We start from the raw sequence: 16,943 nt of genomic DNA on the forward strand, positions 1-16,943 counted from the left end.
CTCTCTATGTTGCTGAGAGTCTCACTATGCTGTTGAGGCTGTCCTCAAACCTGTATTCCTCCTGTCTCAGCCTCCCAAGTACTGGATTACAGGTGTGAGCCATCATGTCCAGACTTAGTTTTTGCTATCTATCTTAATTCTTAATTAAATTACCTTGTTTGCTTGTTTGTGGTGCTGGAGATTGAAACCAGGGGCATTCTACCTCTGAGCTATATCCCCAAATCTTTTTGTTTTTTATTTTGATGCAGGGTCTTGCTAACTTGTCAAGACTAACCTCGAACCCAACAATCCTCCTCTCTCAACCTTCCAAGTACTGAGATTGCAGACACATGCCTTAATGCCTGGCTTAATTAAATTACCTTCTTGACAAAATAATTTTACTGTTTAGAAAAACTTACTCCTAAATATTTTTTACCATAATATTTTCTAAGTTTCACTTCTGGAAACAAAGGCTGTGTTTTAGTTCTCTCTCTCTCTCTCTCTCTCTCTCTCTCTCTCTCTCTCTCATTTTCATTAATTTTATTGACATTATGAACAAAGAATTGGATTAGGATTTTGAGTTAGTCACAATCCTTGGTTATTGACAATGACCTCTCTGTTGCAATTAAGTTCTGTTTCAGGTTAGTTATTGAATATATTATACTTTTAGTGGTTCACTGTAATTGTAGGAAATAGTGAGATTCAAGGTGATAAGTATGCACTGCTTGGTGTATGTATATCGTTTTCATATAACCGAAGCATTCAGCGGGTTTACAAGCTACTTACTAGTGGGATGGAAAAAATTTGAGAAGGGAGTTCTGAGATTATTCTTGCTATTTCAGGATCCTACATGAATATGAATTTGTTTTGCTAATATAAAATTGGGAAAAACTAATAAGACTTTGAAAGTGAATACAGTACAATGGGGGTATTCTGGCAAATATTAACAACCAGACCTCTGGGAAAATATACCCTGATCTAATAGCATCTGCCAACTGCTGTGGTGTACACACCCTCATCATGGATGGTTTCATGCCATCCATGTGATATCACTGAATACAAAGTTGGCAGAGATGTAGGCCATCAGCTCCTGTAAGCTGACAAGAACTAGTCCCTGCACTCCCCTAAGAGCCCAGGTCTCTGAGAAGCTTTTGCATGAAAAGAGGGAAGGATAAGGAAGTAGAATCATTCTAAAGTTCAGAGCTGTGGTAAGCACACGGCTATTTTCTTTTTTTTGTGTGTGTGGTAATAGGAATTGAACCCAGGGGCATTATACCTCCAAGCTATACCCACAGACCTATTTTTTATTCTTTATTTTGAAACAGGGCCTCACTGAGTTGCGTAGGGCCTCGCTAAGTAGCTGAGGCTGTCTGCGAACCTTAATCCTCCAGTCTCAGCCTCCTGAATGCTGGAGCTACTTTCTTTTTTCCCTACACTGTCCTTATAAGCTTTTCTGGTTACCAGTGACAACCAGCTTCAGCCTATAAGCTAGACTTTTGGCACTGTGGATTGAATGAAGCAAATTACTTTTAGAAATAATAAAATGATATAACAATAACAATAAAACCATAGGAACCCAATAACTTCTTTTGAACATTGTTCATTTGAAATACATTTGGACAAAGAAAAGACAGTTTACCAAAAAGAAAAGTTTATCTGTCTGAATCAACTTTTACACTGCTGTTATTGTCACAGATACATGTAAAGCTTCTGATTAAGGAAATTGAAAATGAGGGTTTTATATCCCATTGGACTGAACATTGAATTTGTGGTAAAGAAGAGGTGCAAATGTTCTGCTTACCAGTTCTGGATGAAAGGTGGATGTTGATTTATGCAGCCATTTTAGTGCTTTGTTTCTGTTATCGCAAAGGTGCAGCCTTAGGGATCCTTCATCTGGGTTGGAGGCTAAACACCATTCTCCATGTTTAATAAGTCTTAACCAGGTGTAATTAAATTGCTGAAGCTTTGGAGAAATGAATAAAGAAAAGGTCACTTTAGGCAGCAAATAAAGGTGAGGGCTTTGTCGGATATTTCTGTTAGCAATAATTAGAAATATGGGTATTCTAATCTGATAATTTATACTCAAATTCCAGTGCTACCACTTCCAATTCTGATATTATATTTTCAAGCATATTCCATCTTTTGTTATTAAGGCTGCTGCGAGAAGTAAGATATCTCTGTTGCAATAGGAGCACATTCTTTACTCAGTCTAATCTCTCATTTTTCTGATTTTTTAATTTGGATAGCAAAAGCAGATTGGAGTAATGATCATCAAGTGTCTGGCCCACAACAAGCTCCCCACCTCTCTTTTTGGTACTGGAAATTAAACCCAGAGGCATTCTACTTCCAAGCTACAGCTTCAGGGTTATTTTATTTTTGATTGTGAAGCAAGGTCTTGCTAGATTTCTCTCTTTGCTAAATTTCTGAGGCTGTCCTCTGAACTTGTGGTCCTCCTATCTCAGCCTACCCAGTAATGGGATTATAGGCATGTACCACCATATACAGGTCAATAAGCCCTTAGTAAATGTTAGTTATTATAAAAATTATTAGTACAATTAGAACATACTTAATTATAAATGTTGTTTCAGCTCTTCTGAATCTGACAACTCTTATTGTTTGAAGCATGATTAAGTTTCCAGGCCCTACGTAGATTTAGGGAGATCCTAATCATAGCCAGAAATCTCTTTGGTGGAAATTATTATGCCTTCTTATTTCAGACTATGTAGACAAGTGGACTCCTAAAGGCGCATCCTATTGTGGAAAAGAATAAAAAACCTTTCACAAAGAACCATGAGATTGCATTCACACTAGCATCCCTCAGTTCAGGGAAACTGCACTTGGTGAAGTCTCAATTTGAAGAGTTGAGAATTTCAAAGATAAATACTTATTCAGGCAATAAAACCATGTTTATAATACTTAAAATATTTTCTACAAGCCTGGCATGGTGACACACAATTGTAATCCTAGTATGGTGACACACAATTGTAATCCTAGTACTTGGGAGGCTGAGACAGGAGGATCACATGTTTGTGGCCAGCCTCAGCTACTTAGTGAGGCCCTCTGCAACTTAATGAGAATCTGTTTCAAAATAAAGAATGAAAAATCAGGCTGGGGGTATAGCTTGAAGGTACAATGCCCCTGGGTTCAATCCCCAGCACCACAATATATATATATATATATATATATATATATATATATATATATATATATATATATATTTTTTTTTTTTTTTTTCTGGTCAATTTATTCTAAAGCTCTAGGTCTTTGGAAGCTTGCCATTTTTACTAATATAAACATATTTAGGAGAAAAGATAATGTTAGTAAAGTCTATCTAAATGCTTTTACGTAATGAATCACTTAATATGTGATAAAGATTCAATTTAGATTTCAGGTTAAATTAGAGTTACTGTGTTGGGTTTTGCCAGTCAAATAGTAGTCCCTGGATCAACACCAGTGTCACCTGGGAGCCAGATAGAAGGCTAAATCTCAGCCTCACTGTGAATCTACTGATGCAGAATCCACATCAACAAACTCACCAGGTGATTTGTATGGACATTAAAATCTGAGAATCATGGACAAGTGGTATTATAGAAGGAGGTTATTTGGCTACTAAAACAAGCTAGACATTACCCTGAAAAGTGACACCTCAACTGGTTTAGATGTTAAAACTGAAGAGAGACTTTTTAGGCAAGGTAAGGGATAGAATTTGATAATCTAAGCATGTTATTCCTTTTGAGATTACATGGTGAATGCCATAGTCAAGGCTTAAAATTAAATTTTATTAATTAACAAATTAATTTATTCTAAGTTCCTGTCCCTTTTATTACTCAAACAAACTGTAAGAAGCAGAAGCTAAAAGTGAGCAGTTAGATAAAATGGGAGCTGAAAGCTTGGAGCAATGAGGTAGCTACATTTTGAGAACCATGCCATAAAGAAGAGAACAGAAGTTATGTTTTCAGATCAGATACTGGTTTCTCAGGCACAGTAAATCCCTACAATAATGAGTCTTAAAGAAATGCATTATTTAATATTTTCTTGTAATTTAGACTAACTGTGGTTTTGTTTAACAGTTTATGACTTTATTTCTTCTTTGAGTTGTTAGTAGGTAAAAGTTGTTTCTTTCAGTTGATTTTTTGACACATTCTACTTCCCTCTGTCTCTTTTCCTTCCTAATTAAGAAAGAGTTTCCTTGGCTTCACATGTACAATCCATAGTAAATTATAGCAATAGAGATGCCTCAATTTCTCATGGCAGCTTTAAGAAGGAAAGATAGGATGTGCTTGAATATATAAGCAGTATCTGTAAGCCAAAGCAAAGAAGTAAGACTTAATAAACCCAGACTATCATTGTAAAATAATTTTTCTACCAAAGAGTGATCTGCAATGGGGGGGGGGGGTGATTTATACTCAGGAATTGATGTTCCTATGAGTCCTATTTGGTGCCCAAACCAGATATTGATTTCCATAGAATACAAAGCTATTAGGGAACATATGTGAAGAGCAAGGTGTGGTCACTCAGCTCACCTCCAGTACTGTAGGAGGGAGTCCTTGTCCATTTCCCCTCTCCAACTCCTTCTCCTAATCACTATGCCCTAAGTTTGCAGGAGTTTTGCTTCTGAATTTTCCATCATGGATAAGGGATTATATGATATCCACTCCTCTTTTAAGATGCAGGAGGATCAAGGAGCAGGAGAGATGAAATCAGAAAGTAAAATTATTTCCTAAGAATGCTTATTTATTTATAAATATATTTTTATTGGCACATTGTAGTCAAACATCTTAATGGAATAAGAAACTAGTGGAGCTATACATGCACACATCACCCAGTTATTCTTTATCCAATCCCCATCCCATCCCATCCCTCATTCCTATGCTTGATTTAGTGATTGACTTTGATATATTTAAGTACATCATGTGCTTTAAAGAGTTTCCATCAACCTGCCATGAAGCAAGGCTGCTACAGAAGCCTCTAAGGCAGGGATCAGCACCAGCCGAGGGGTTAGGCTGGTGCTGGGGCCAGCAAGGTCGGGATCGGAGCCTGCCATGAGGCAAGACCGATGTTGGGACCTATGAGGCCGGGATCGGACTCTGCCGAGGGGTAAGGCCGGTGCCGGAGCCAGCGAGGCCGGGATTGGAAACTGCTGTGAAGCAAGGATGGAGCTGGGATTTGCAAGACCAGGATAGGAGCCTGCCGAGGAGTTAGGCCGGTGCCAAGGTCAGCGAGGCCGGGATCGGAGCCTGTCGTGAGGCTAGGCCGGTGCTGGGGCCTCTGAGGCTGGGAGAGGAGCCAGCCGAGGGGTTAGTTCGGTGCAGGGGCCATTGAGGCCAGGATTGGAGCCTCCCATGAGGCAAGGCGGGTGCTGGAGCCAGCGAGGTCATGATCAGAGTCCTCCGGGTGGCCAGGCCATTACTGGGGCTGCCAAGAGTGGGATCAGAACTTGCAATGCGGCATGCACAGAGAAATAGCACAGAAAATAAAATCCAGATGCTTCCCCTAATTAGCAAGAACTAGGAGGAAAGGGGTAACAGGAGGAGGTCAAGTAGTAGAAAGGGCCCTATTGAGAAGTAATTAAGGTGACCAATCAGAGGGGAGGGGAAGGGGGAGGATGGAATCTCTTTAAAAATCATGAGGTGTATAAACAATTATATCAAAGATAATCAACAATTAGGCATGGGATCGAGAGAGGGGGAGGGAATGGGATGGGGACTGGATGAGGGCCTATTGGATGATATGTGCTTGTATCCTCTCAAGTCTTGTATTCCAAAGTCATGTATGATTACAAAAAAATAAATAATTGCCACAATAAATAAATAAATATATTTATCGATTAAGTTCAAGCTTTATGCCTTTTAATTTCTCATTTTTAAAGTATTTTTCACTAACAAAATATAAATGTGTGTGATGTTATTGCCAAAATTGTAAAAATTTGAGAATAAAAATGCCAATTTTGCCTGGCATGCTAATGCATACTTATAATCCCAACTACTTGCTATTTGGAAGGCTGAGGCAGGAGGATCAAAATCAAGGACAGTGTGGCTAAATTAGCAAAACCCTGCCCCCCCCCAAAAAAAAAAGAGTTCCTATCTTCCTCCCTCCCATTCCCTCAGATAGGTCACTTTAATTGCTCCTCTAATGGGCCCCTTCTTCAACGAGAGTTCCTCCTATTACCCATTTCTCCCTAGTTTTCACATATTAGAGAGAATGCTTATTTAAAAATAAGTTCTCTCAATTCGGATGTGGTGGTGCACGTTTGTTATCCCAGTACTTGGGAGGCTGAGACAGGAGGATATGAGTTCAAGGGCAGCCTCAGCTACTTAGTAAGGCCCTTTGCAACTTAGTGAGACCCTGTTTCAAAATACAGAAAAAAAGATTGGGCTGGAAGTGTAGCTCAGAAAAGAATGCCCCTGGGTTCAATCTTTAGCAACACACACACACACACACACACACACACACACACACACTACATTCTCTATTTTTTATTATTTTGTCCATGTTTTACATGTTTTTAAAAATTTTGGTCTCTATTATTTTTGTGGCAAATGTTTACAGGACACTGAACATTAAGTACTGTTTTTACATGCTTCCTATGTGTTACCTAATTTTAGCCTCACCCTTAGAAGTAAGCACTATATTTATTACCATTTACCTAAAGGTTAAAACATTTGTGCAAATTAACACACTTTTGTAAGTGAAGGAGCCAGGAGACAGTTGACAGACTTCAGTACCCACACCTTTACTCTTTCAGTCACTGTCTTTGGATTTGGTGATGGACATTTCTCTTCCTTCTTCCCCCCCTCCTCTTCCTCCTCCTTCTTTATCCTCTACTTCCTCTTCCTTTTCCTCTACCTCCTCCTCTGTGGTAGGGATGGAACTGAGAGGTACTCTGCCTCCAAACTACACCCCCAGTACTATTTTATTTTTTATTTGGAAAATGGATCTTACTAAGTTGCTGAGGTTGGCTTCAAACCTGCGATCTTCTTGTCTCAGCCTCTCAAGTATGAGAATTATGAGTGTGTATCACCATAACCTGCTCGTAGTGGACTTTCTCACATCAGCCTATTGATTATGGAGAAGTTTTAAATTTAACTGTAGGTTTTCCTTAGGTGCAGATAAAGTTCTCAAGTGAGCAATGCATATGTCACACACTGCACCTATCAACTACCACGAGATAGAAAGCCCTGGCTTAGCATACCTTGCTGTTCCCGTCACAGTCTTCCAGGGTCACTGTGGAGTTTTCAGTGGAAATGCATTTACCCAAGGCCATATTAATAAGCTAGAAGAAAGAATGTAAAATATGAATTAAAGAATAACATTTTAAAGTAGAACAAAACATTCAGACACATCTAGAAAACACAGAATATAAAGCCATAATAAGGTTAAAGGATAGTTAATAGCTTAGCATTACTTATCACCATATGATTTTATTGGTTGTTAGATAAGAGAAGACATAATATGATCTTGTTACAGTACAGCTTCAATGTATCAATTTGGGCCTGTGATTGACAGAGAGCCAGAAAACAGAAGTTTTTAATTAACCCTTTCCTGGAATGGCAAATGAGAAATAGGTAGCATGGAAAGGAGTTGTTTTCTTGCCTAGAGTTTATCTGATGCACATTTAAAAGTCTATTCACATACTTTCAATTTAATCAAACCAAGAGTCATGGACTATGTTCCTTGACTGACCCTTCTGAGCTATCTGCCTACTTAGACACTGAATAAATAAACTGAGTCCTTCAAAGAACAGCAGATTCCAGCTGATTCCCTGTCAGAACTTTTCTAATGACTCAAGCAGGCTACAATTCATTACAGGAAAGTCACGAAAGCTAATATAGAGCCAAGCATAGAGGTACTTTCTGGCAGCCCCCCAGGTTTTTAATGGATTTACAGGATCAAATATGGAAGTATCTTTCTATCAGTCACTATTTAATGCAGAAAAATGTTGATTCCCTCACCTTCTTTGACATTCTGGGTCAAGCTAATGAGATGGTAGGTTAATAATGCAATTTAGGCTTTTCAGATTTCTAAAAGAGCTGTCCAGAGCGAAATATAAGTTTTATGAACCAGTAAAAACATCCTGATATGGTAGGTAGTGAAATTTTCATTGCCACGAACACTATTTTTGCTCCTTCCTTTTTAATGGTGCCTAGCAAAGGGCCCTGAAGCTGGTGCTGCATTTGAACAGGCTCACGGGGTTGCCAGATGTCACAACAAGAAAGTGCCTATGTTCATAGCTTATGTGCATAGCTTAGCTTGCAAGAAAAAAAAAAATAGAGGAGACATCTTCAGTGACCAGAAAATGCAGAATAAAGGAAAAGTGAATCACGACATTGTGGTGCATGCCTGCAGTCCTACGACTTGGGAGACTGAGACAGGAAGATCACAGGCCAGCCTCAATAATTTAGGGAGATCATTGAAAAGATAAGAAGAGTGAGAGGGAAAATTGCAGTCTTGGTAACCATGATATATGTCCTCTCATAAGAATTGAAAAGGAATTTGGATATGGAAAAAACAGAGAGTTGGAATTGAGATCTTCCACTGAAAGACAGAAAACTAGAGTTAGACAGGTAGTGGAAGAATGAACTAGGAAAAGCAGTGTTTACCCATTAGGACAGGAATCTAGGTCTTTCTTAGAAATATCTAACCTTACATAACCTTATATAAACCTTCATTTGGTTTTTAGAAGAAAATTTAGACTACTTTAATTAAATAATAACCCTCATAGACTTTCAAAGTATAAAAATAAAGATTAAAAATAATACTAGCTTGGTAACTGCTGAGGTGTCTGGCAAAGAAAAACACAAGTCAATTTCAGAGCAACAGTATCTCCATAAAAATCTTCAAAGAAAGCTCTATTCATGATTTAAAATGACAAACACAGAGTGGACAGTCCACCTTCAGCAGACATGGGCAGGCCTAGCACATGACCACCATCAACTTCTGAGAGGAGAGAGAACAGATGAGTCAACTAATCCTGGGGTTTAAAGAGAGGGACCATGCCCTGGACCTTAGAAGAGATAAATGTAAGCTCCTGCATAGGTGGATTATGCAAAAATTATTCTTTCTTTCAATATGTTTGGAAAACTCAGCTCCAACACAGATGACCAGCTTGCCCGGCTGCAGAGCATCTCAGCCTCTTCAGCACCTTAGTGTTCAGCTCAGGCTCCGAACGTAGCTAATGTTCCCCAGGTTTGCTTGACTGTGGAGTATGATGGCAGCACCAATAGCCTAGCATGGAACAGTGTTGGTATTCCCTGGTTCAATGGATTGCATGGTGATTATTGTATATAACTCCTTCCTCCAAGCACTGAAAGGCACTGGAAGGAAAAAAGCTGCCCTGTCTCTATGCCCCTCTCCTTCACTACATCTAAAAAGCTCTTCCTCTTCTTTCGTAACAGAAATCCCTAAGGAAACTATACTTCTTTTTATAGAAATGGTATCTAGAAATTGGTAAGAAATTTATATTCATCATTTCATTTTGAATAGCTTGAAATTCTTTCTTTCATTTTTATTTTTAAGGAAACGAAAGTGTATATCTATTATCTTTTTGTTTTGTTTTGTTTGTTTTTGTTTTTTACAGTACTGGGGATGGAACCCAGGGGCATTCTACCTCCAGGCTACACACCCAGCTCTATTTGTTAAATTATTTATTTTTAAGCAGGGTCTCACTGAGTTGCAGAGGGCCTCACTAAGTGGCTGAGGCTGTCCTCGAACCTTGATCCTCCTGTCTCAGCTTCCCAAATGCTGGGATTACAAACATGCACCACCGCGCCCAGCTCTGTATCTATGCTTTTATTGTAAACTATTTCAACTTTTTCTTTAGTTAGACAGTGTATAAATTTAGAATTTTCCATGTTGAATTATTTCATTTTCCAACCCAGAATGTGAAATGTTTCTACTATTATAAATTGTTACACCATAGACTACAGGTTGTTTTGCTAACAATGAAATCCAGTGCAGAAAATACATTTTTGGTGAGGGTTTTTTCTTAGAGTCAAGTATTTTTAGTTCAATAAGAAATTTTTGTTCTTGTTTCTTTTTAAAAATAAAATGTTCATTTGATTTAAATTCCTAAATATGTGGCTTGAAGGACAGGAAACCATAGAGTAAATAACAAAAAAGATGTAGGCTTTTTTTTTTTCAAAACTTTTTTTGGGGGCAGTACTAGGGATGGAATAAAGGGGCAGTCTACATCTGAGCTATACGCTCAACACTATTTTTTATTCTTAATTTGAGTTGCTGAGGCTGTCTGAAAACCAGATCCTCCTGTCTTCGCCGCCCAAATGCTGAGATTACAACCATGAACAACCACACACACGGATTCTTTTTCCCTCCAAAACATTTTAAGATTGTCTATTAAGAATATTGGTCCAGCTTGGAATGATGGTTCATACTCATAATTCCAATATCTGGGAGGCTAAGACAAGAGGATCACAGATTTGACACCAGCTTTAGCAACTTAGACCCTCAGCAACTTCCTGTTTCAAAATAAAAAATAAAATAGAACTGGGTGTGTAGCTCAGAGGTAGAATACCCTCCTAGTAACACACACACACACACACACACACACACACACACACACACACACAAACTCTAGTTAATATTTTTCTGAATTATCTGGAAGAAAGTCTCAATTTTTTTTTTTATAAAAACGGTAACCCTCCTGATTGCTTCAGAAAGGAGCAAATGACATCTTTATTAAAATTTACCTAAGGAAACTTCCTACAGCATGGTGGTTCATAGACTACTACCATGGGCCTCATCTGGGAACTCTTGAGAAATGTACATTTCTTCCCAGATCTATTAAATCCGAATTTACATTAAAAAAAAAAATCTAAGGAAAGCAACAAATGGACAGGAAAGCAGAATAAAGGGATCCATTAAAATCATTATTAGAAGTATTTGCTGCATTTTATATATTATTATCATCTAGGAATCAGCAGGAGCTATTTCATTAGGAGAGTTCAAAAATTTGCTGGAAACCTTCACAAGTTAGTTGCACAGTACTCTAAAGGTAGTTTTATAGTTCCCTCTAGTGGTTATAGTGCAGTAATACTCTTGATAAGATTTTGTTAGGACAAGAAAATCACTATGGTAGGAATTCTTTTTTTTGTTTGTTTTTTTTTTTTTTTTTTTTTTTTGTTCCCATTGCTCCAGGATAGAATTAAAATACAAAATTATTTTATAGATATATTTTTGTTTGTTTATTTATTTATTTACTTACTTATTTACTTATTTATTTATTTTTGGTGGTGTTGGGGTTCCTGGAAGCCCTTCTACCTCCAGACTACACTCCCAGACCTATTTTATTTTGGGAAACAGGGTCTCTTAAGCCAGCGTGTCTGGCTTCGAGCCTGTGCAATCCTCCTGCCTCCACCTCCCAAGCGCGGGGATTACAAGCGTGCGCCACCACACCTGGCTGTAGATATATTTAAAATGTTGTTATTTGTGTATAAATCTAAGAACTTTTTCTAATGGGTTACCCAAGGCTAACTATCAGGTTGAGATACATGAATTCAGGTTGAGACACCTAAAGCAGCTGTTATTCTATTTTGAGTTATAAAAATGGCAACTTTTATAATAAACTATGCTATATGTAAGAAGGTCAAACATAATTATCAGTTGAATTTATAAATCGGGATGAATTTTGAGACTAGTTTCTGTCTTTAACACTTTTCCTGAATTTCTCTAATATGGTCAAGATGAATTTCTAGAATATGGTCTGATAGTAAGAACTTTACTAAGTTCTTAGAATCAGGAGATTTGCCATGCAGTCAGAGCAGTAGAAAGATTTCTTTCCACTTTCCAGAAAAAAACAAGAACAATTTGGCCTGAAAGAGCAGTCTTGTTGATGATTAAATTTGGGAACTTTTTGAATGAAAAAAAGAGGAAATTGAAAGAAAACAAAAGAACACTAGGAATAAGTAAATGTTATAAGTAAACATTAAATTAGATATAAAGCAAAATAGATTAAAATAAGTCTGATTAAAGAAGAGCTGTATGTAAGTGGAGACTTGAGCAGTCATTCTTAAACCCACCGTATGATGGGTGTCCAAGTCCTATCATCGTCTTAAAATGAGGCTTTGCTCCTAGGATGGGTTTGAAGCAACTTTGCCTCAAGCTCTTCTGTTCCTTGAGTCCTTCTTAGCTTTGTACTCTACTCAATCTATTTTAGCATCTTTTCTTTTTATACCTCCTCTTGTGGCCTGGAATTTTATCTGTTATTTTTTTATAGTTTCTGTTATTTTCTTCCCTTTTTTTGTGTGTGGGGGCAGTACTGGGGATAAACCAGGGGTATTTTTTTTTTACCTCTGAGGCACAATCCAGCCTTTTTATTTTTTGTTTTGCAACAGGGTCTAGCTGCTAGGTGGCTAAGAGTCTCGCTACTTGCTGATGCTATCCTTGAACCTGTGATCCTCCTGGCTCAGACTCCCAAGTACTGGGATTACAAGTGTGTGCTACCTTGCAAAAAATCCTGTTTAAATCTCATCACATGTCTTAACCCTATTCAATAGTTTCCCAGTACACACAGAGGAAGGAAAGAAGAGAGAGAGAGGGAGGGCTGAAGAACATAAAGAACACCCCTTTTCTACCTTCAGAGACCTGTGGGGTCTCATTTCTGCCTCTTGCTCCATGTTTATCTGGTGACATTCTCCCCTCCTTCCCATTCTAAGAACACCATTCCTCTTCTTTCCATTTCTCAGAAACCTCTGAATTTCACCTGTCTTTGGGTTTTGCATGAGCTGCACCCTCTTCCTTGCCCTCTCTTTTTAGAGCTTGGTCGCCTGTGTTTCAGGTTTAGGTTTCTAAGTCTCAGCCTCAGAGACATTTCTTGACCACAGTAATGTAGGAGGATTCATCACCTGTACGCTGTATATTGTATTTAAACTTATTTATTATCTTTCTTCCTACTCAACTTTGATTTCCAAAAGGAAGAGATCAGTCTATTGTATTCATTATTCTGGAATCCGGTTCTGAAGTTGTACCTAACCTCAATCAATGAAACTAACTCTCCTCAAGTTTACCTACATTTAATTCTCAACTATGTTTTATCTTATTGACTTTCATACTTAGTGTTTACTTATGATATAATGCAAATCTAATATTCTATTCTTTCCCATGTATTTCTAAAAGACATATTTGTGTTGCTACAGATTAAGATTTGAATTACCCCAGGAACTTACCACCCCACCAGCTCTCACTATGGGAGCCTTTAGGTCTGGAAAGACATTCTCCAAGTACCACTTGAAACTCTTGCACTTCAGTTTCTTCCGAAGCTCCCTCTGTTGGGCGAGGTTGCCCACATCCAGCCCTTGGTCTATGAGGTGATCGCCGTGGCCATAGAACAGCTCCTTGTACTCATCGAGCCAGACCTCGGCCACTCGCACCAAGTTCCGCTCCACCGTCTTCATGCGGTCTTTGGGGAAGGAATACGGATTATCATTTCTGAATATGTGTCCCACTCGGGAGCAGGGAATGATCTCAATTTCACCACCGCACATCCATACCTGGAACAATTTGATGATAAGCATCCATTACCAAATGACTATTCACAAATAATGGGCATTTAATAACAAGAAAACACCCAGTGTCTGTTCTTAATAGCTTGAAGTAGTACTTTCAGTTTAGGAAACACTTAAGAGAAAGAAGGCAAAACTCTACAGATTTACTTAGTTTTTTGTTTTGCGGTAGTGTGATGGACCTTTTGAAGGCTATTAAAATATGGCCAGGCATGGTGATGCATACTTGTAATCATAGTACTTGGGAGGCAGAGACAGGAGTATCACAGGTTTGAGACTAGCCTCAGCAGTTTAGCGAGACTCTAGGCAATCTAGTGAGATTCTTTCAAAATAAGAAAAAAAATTAAAAATAGGGGGAAGAATGCCTTTGGGTTCCATTCCCAGCACCAATGAATGAATGAATGAATGAATACAATTAGAAAAATATTTTTACTTTTTTTTTTTTTTTTGAGGGTCTGGGGATGGAACCCAGGGGCATTTGACCTCTGAGCTACACCCCCTACCCTATTTTTTATTCTTGATTTTGAAACAGGGTCTCACTAAGTTGCACAGGGCCTCACTAAGTAGCTGAGGCTGTCCAGGAAGCACGATCCTCTGGTCTCAGCCTCTCGAATGTTGGGATTACAAGTGTGCGCCACCACACACGGCTATATTTTTACCTTTTTAAACCAGCAAATCAAACCTTTTCTTTCCCTAAAGAAATCTTCATGGAATACTATTGTATAAAATATATACTGTGAGTTCCTGTTTTGGTTGAATTGAGATGGTGAATGGACATCTATTTAATCACCTTTCTTTTCCCGTTTTCTTCTTGTCTCTTCCTGGGGATATCTGTGAGGCTCCTGGTGCACAACTTAAACACCATTCTTAACCAAGAGCTCCAAAGTTCCACTCATTTTAGTATAGACCCCTCATCTCCATAGGAAAGTGTTACAGTTAGATATAAAATGTCCCCTAAAGAGCTCACTTAATGCTAGGGGCTGATGTAATTGAGCCATGAGGGTTGTAATCCTAGAAGTGGATAAATCCATTGTAAAGGATTTACCAGGGTGGTACCTAGTAGGCCTGTAAGGTGTGGCTGGAGGTGGGTCCCTGAAGGTGTGGCCTTTGGGATTATATAAAGGGGGTTGTTTTTCCCATTGCATTAGTTAAATAAAGCCATTTTAAAGGAATGCACTCTTAACTGCAAAGAAAACTTAAGAAACACTTGGTGATACCTTGAATGAGAGCTCCATATTTTCTCCACCCCATACATCCAGTCCAGGGTCATAGGTTCCAAGTTCAAAAAAGTAATTTTTTTCAATAGAAAATAATCCACCTGCCATAACAGGGCACCTACAAAAAGAGAAGGCTGGTCTTTAACCTTGTATCACATGGAAGCTCCACTTTCAGAGCTGGTCCTCTGTACAGGTGAGTCGGAGATAGGAGGCATTTCTGAAGAGCTGCCAAGTGCAGGGAGGCCTTGGGATGGAATTGCAAATTGCTCTTAAGTGAGGAATCCTCTGGTTCATGGTGCAGAGATTGCTTAGGGTCAGCAAGGGAGTGACCTAGAACTAGGATTCTTCTTTCTCCTTTGTACTCTACCACAAACTCTCTAGGGAGGTTATTTTAACAAATGTTTATTTAGGGTTAATCTGATACTAGGCCCTGTTGTACTAACAGTGTATTAACTTAAACTTCACAAAAATGCTGTGAATGTGCACCATTATTGAAAAAAGAGTACAATGCAGAGAAGGTAAGAAACTTTTCCTAGGACAATAGACAAGTATATCCTACATCTCAGGGTCACACTCGAGCAGTCTGACTTGACTCCATACCACTCGACTGCCCTGCCTCTCAACCGTCGGCAAAGCTGACTGACAGATTGCTAGGTAGGAAGAACTGTTCAAAGCACACACACACACACACACACACACACACACACACACACACGTATGTATAATATGATTAAATTCTCAAAACAATGTAAGTAGTAACTGTTTTATTAGTCTTTATGTAAAACTGAGGGAATAGATTCAAAGTGGTGAAGTAGCTCTTTATGGTCATAACACTAGTGAGTAGCAAGGTAAGGTTCCAACCTGCAAGGTCTGACTTCGGAACCTTCACAACTATCACTGATGGTGGAGGACAAAAGAGACATTCTAGGCAGCAGGTGGATCAGGCAGTGATCCCTTCCCATGGTGGTTACCAAGGCACCAGCCAATAGTGGTTTGTGTGGAGCCGGCTCTGCTTTGTTTAGGGCCTATAGCCATCTCAAGGGCAAAGTAATCCTGCTCCATTCCTTCTTTCCAACACCGATGTGCACATTCTGTTTGTACTCCAGGTATCCTACCATTCTCTAATATTATGCTGAATATAGTTTAAACTCAACCCCTATATTGACCCTAAACTGGGAATACAAATTGAGTTGTAGAATTAGAACAACAGTTTAGTCAGGTCTGGGTTTGAATCCCAAATTGTTATTATTCCCCCTCTTAATCCTCTTTCCCTTCTTATTTTTGCAGTTCTGGGAAATGAACCCAGGGACACTCTGTCACTGAGCTATATCCTCGGCCCTTTTTATTTTTGAGAGAGCGTCTTGCTAAATTGCCTGAGCTGGATTCCAACCTGTGATCCTCCTATTTCAACCTCCTGAGTCTCTGGGATTATAGGCATGCATTAGCATGCCAGCCCAAATTCTTCTTATAATAGTTATGTATCCCTGGAAAACTTATGGAACATTTTGAGCCTCAATTCTCTCATCTCCATACTACCACTTTTCTCCTACAGTTACGGAGTGGCTTAGATGCCTGGCACTTGGTGCATAATATATCATAGAACCTCCACTTTCCTCCCTTGGGTTATTGGTTCTAACGGCATCCTACCTGGCAAGTGAGTAGGCAGGGTTTATTCAGGAGTGAGTCTAGGAAAATCTGCTCCAGTGCACAGTCTAAACTTGGCTTTCTTTTGGGATGTGGGAGCGTGTGTTTGCTCAAGTTCTTTCTCTACCAGGGAACAAATACATCGGGACTCTTACTGCTCTGCCTGGGGCTGGCTGGTGCCTGTCCTGCAGGGTTTGACTGGGAGAAGCAACAGGAAGACCCACTTTGCTAACTTTTTTTTTCTTTGGTGGTACTGGGGTTCCTGGAAGCCCTTCTACCTCTGGGCTATACTCCCAGACCTATTTTATATTTTGGAAACAGGGTCTCTTAATTAAGCCAGCGCCACTGACTTTGAACCTGTGCGATCCTCCTGTCTCCGTCTCCCAAACTCGGGTATTACAAGCGTGCACCACGGCGCCCGGCTTAAGTTAACTATTTTAAGGTCAAGACTGAGGAGGGGGCAAGTAACTATTTAAGAAATGAATTTAGATAGTGGGGATCTATTTCTTAGGAAAACTTTGATTTGGTAATTCATTGGCTACACTTGTAATTTGTAATGTTTTTCAGAACTGTAGATTATGGCTGT

The 16,943-nt window shown here is 39.0% G+C and overlaps 1 protein-coding gene across 1 annotated transcript in view; it reads right to left on the reverse strand.

The window, feature by feature from the left end:
* The window catches only part of GALNT5 (polypeptide N-acetylgalactosaminyltransferase 5), a gene marked incomplete at both ends in the record, with an annotated part of 41,173 nt that overhangs the window by 2,465 nt on the left and 21,765 nt on the right, over positions 1–16,943 (reverse strand). Inside the window, 4 exons of the mRNA XM_080689241.1 lie at positions 1,781–1,942; positions 7,172–7,252; positions 13,161–13,484; positions 14,714–14,831. Coding sequence (XP_080545367.1) covers positions 1,781–1,942; positions 7,172–7,252; positions 13,161–13,484; positions 14,714–14,831 — 685 coding nt within the window. The remainder of the gene's footprint in view (positions 1–1,780; positions 1,943–7,171; positions 7,253–13,160; positions 13,485–14,713; positions 14,832–16,943) is intronic.

This window comes from Muscardinus avellanarius, assembly GCF_963383645.1.
Source record: "Muscardinus avellanarius genome assembly, chromosome: 2".
In the NCBI taxonomy this organism is placed as follows: Eukaryota; Metazoa; Chordata; class Mammalia; order Rodentia; family Gliridae; genus Muscardinus; species Muscardinus avellanarius.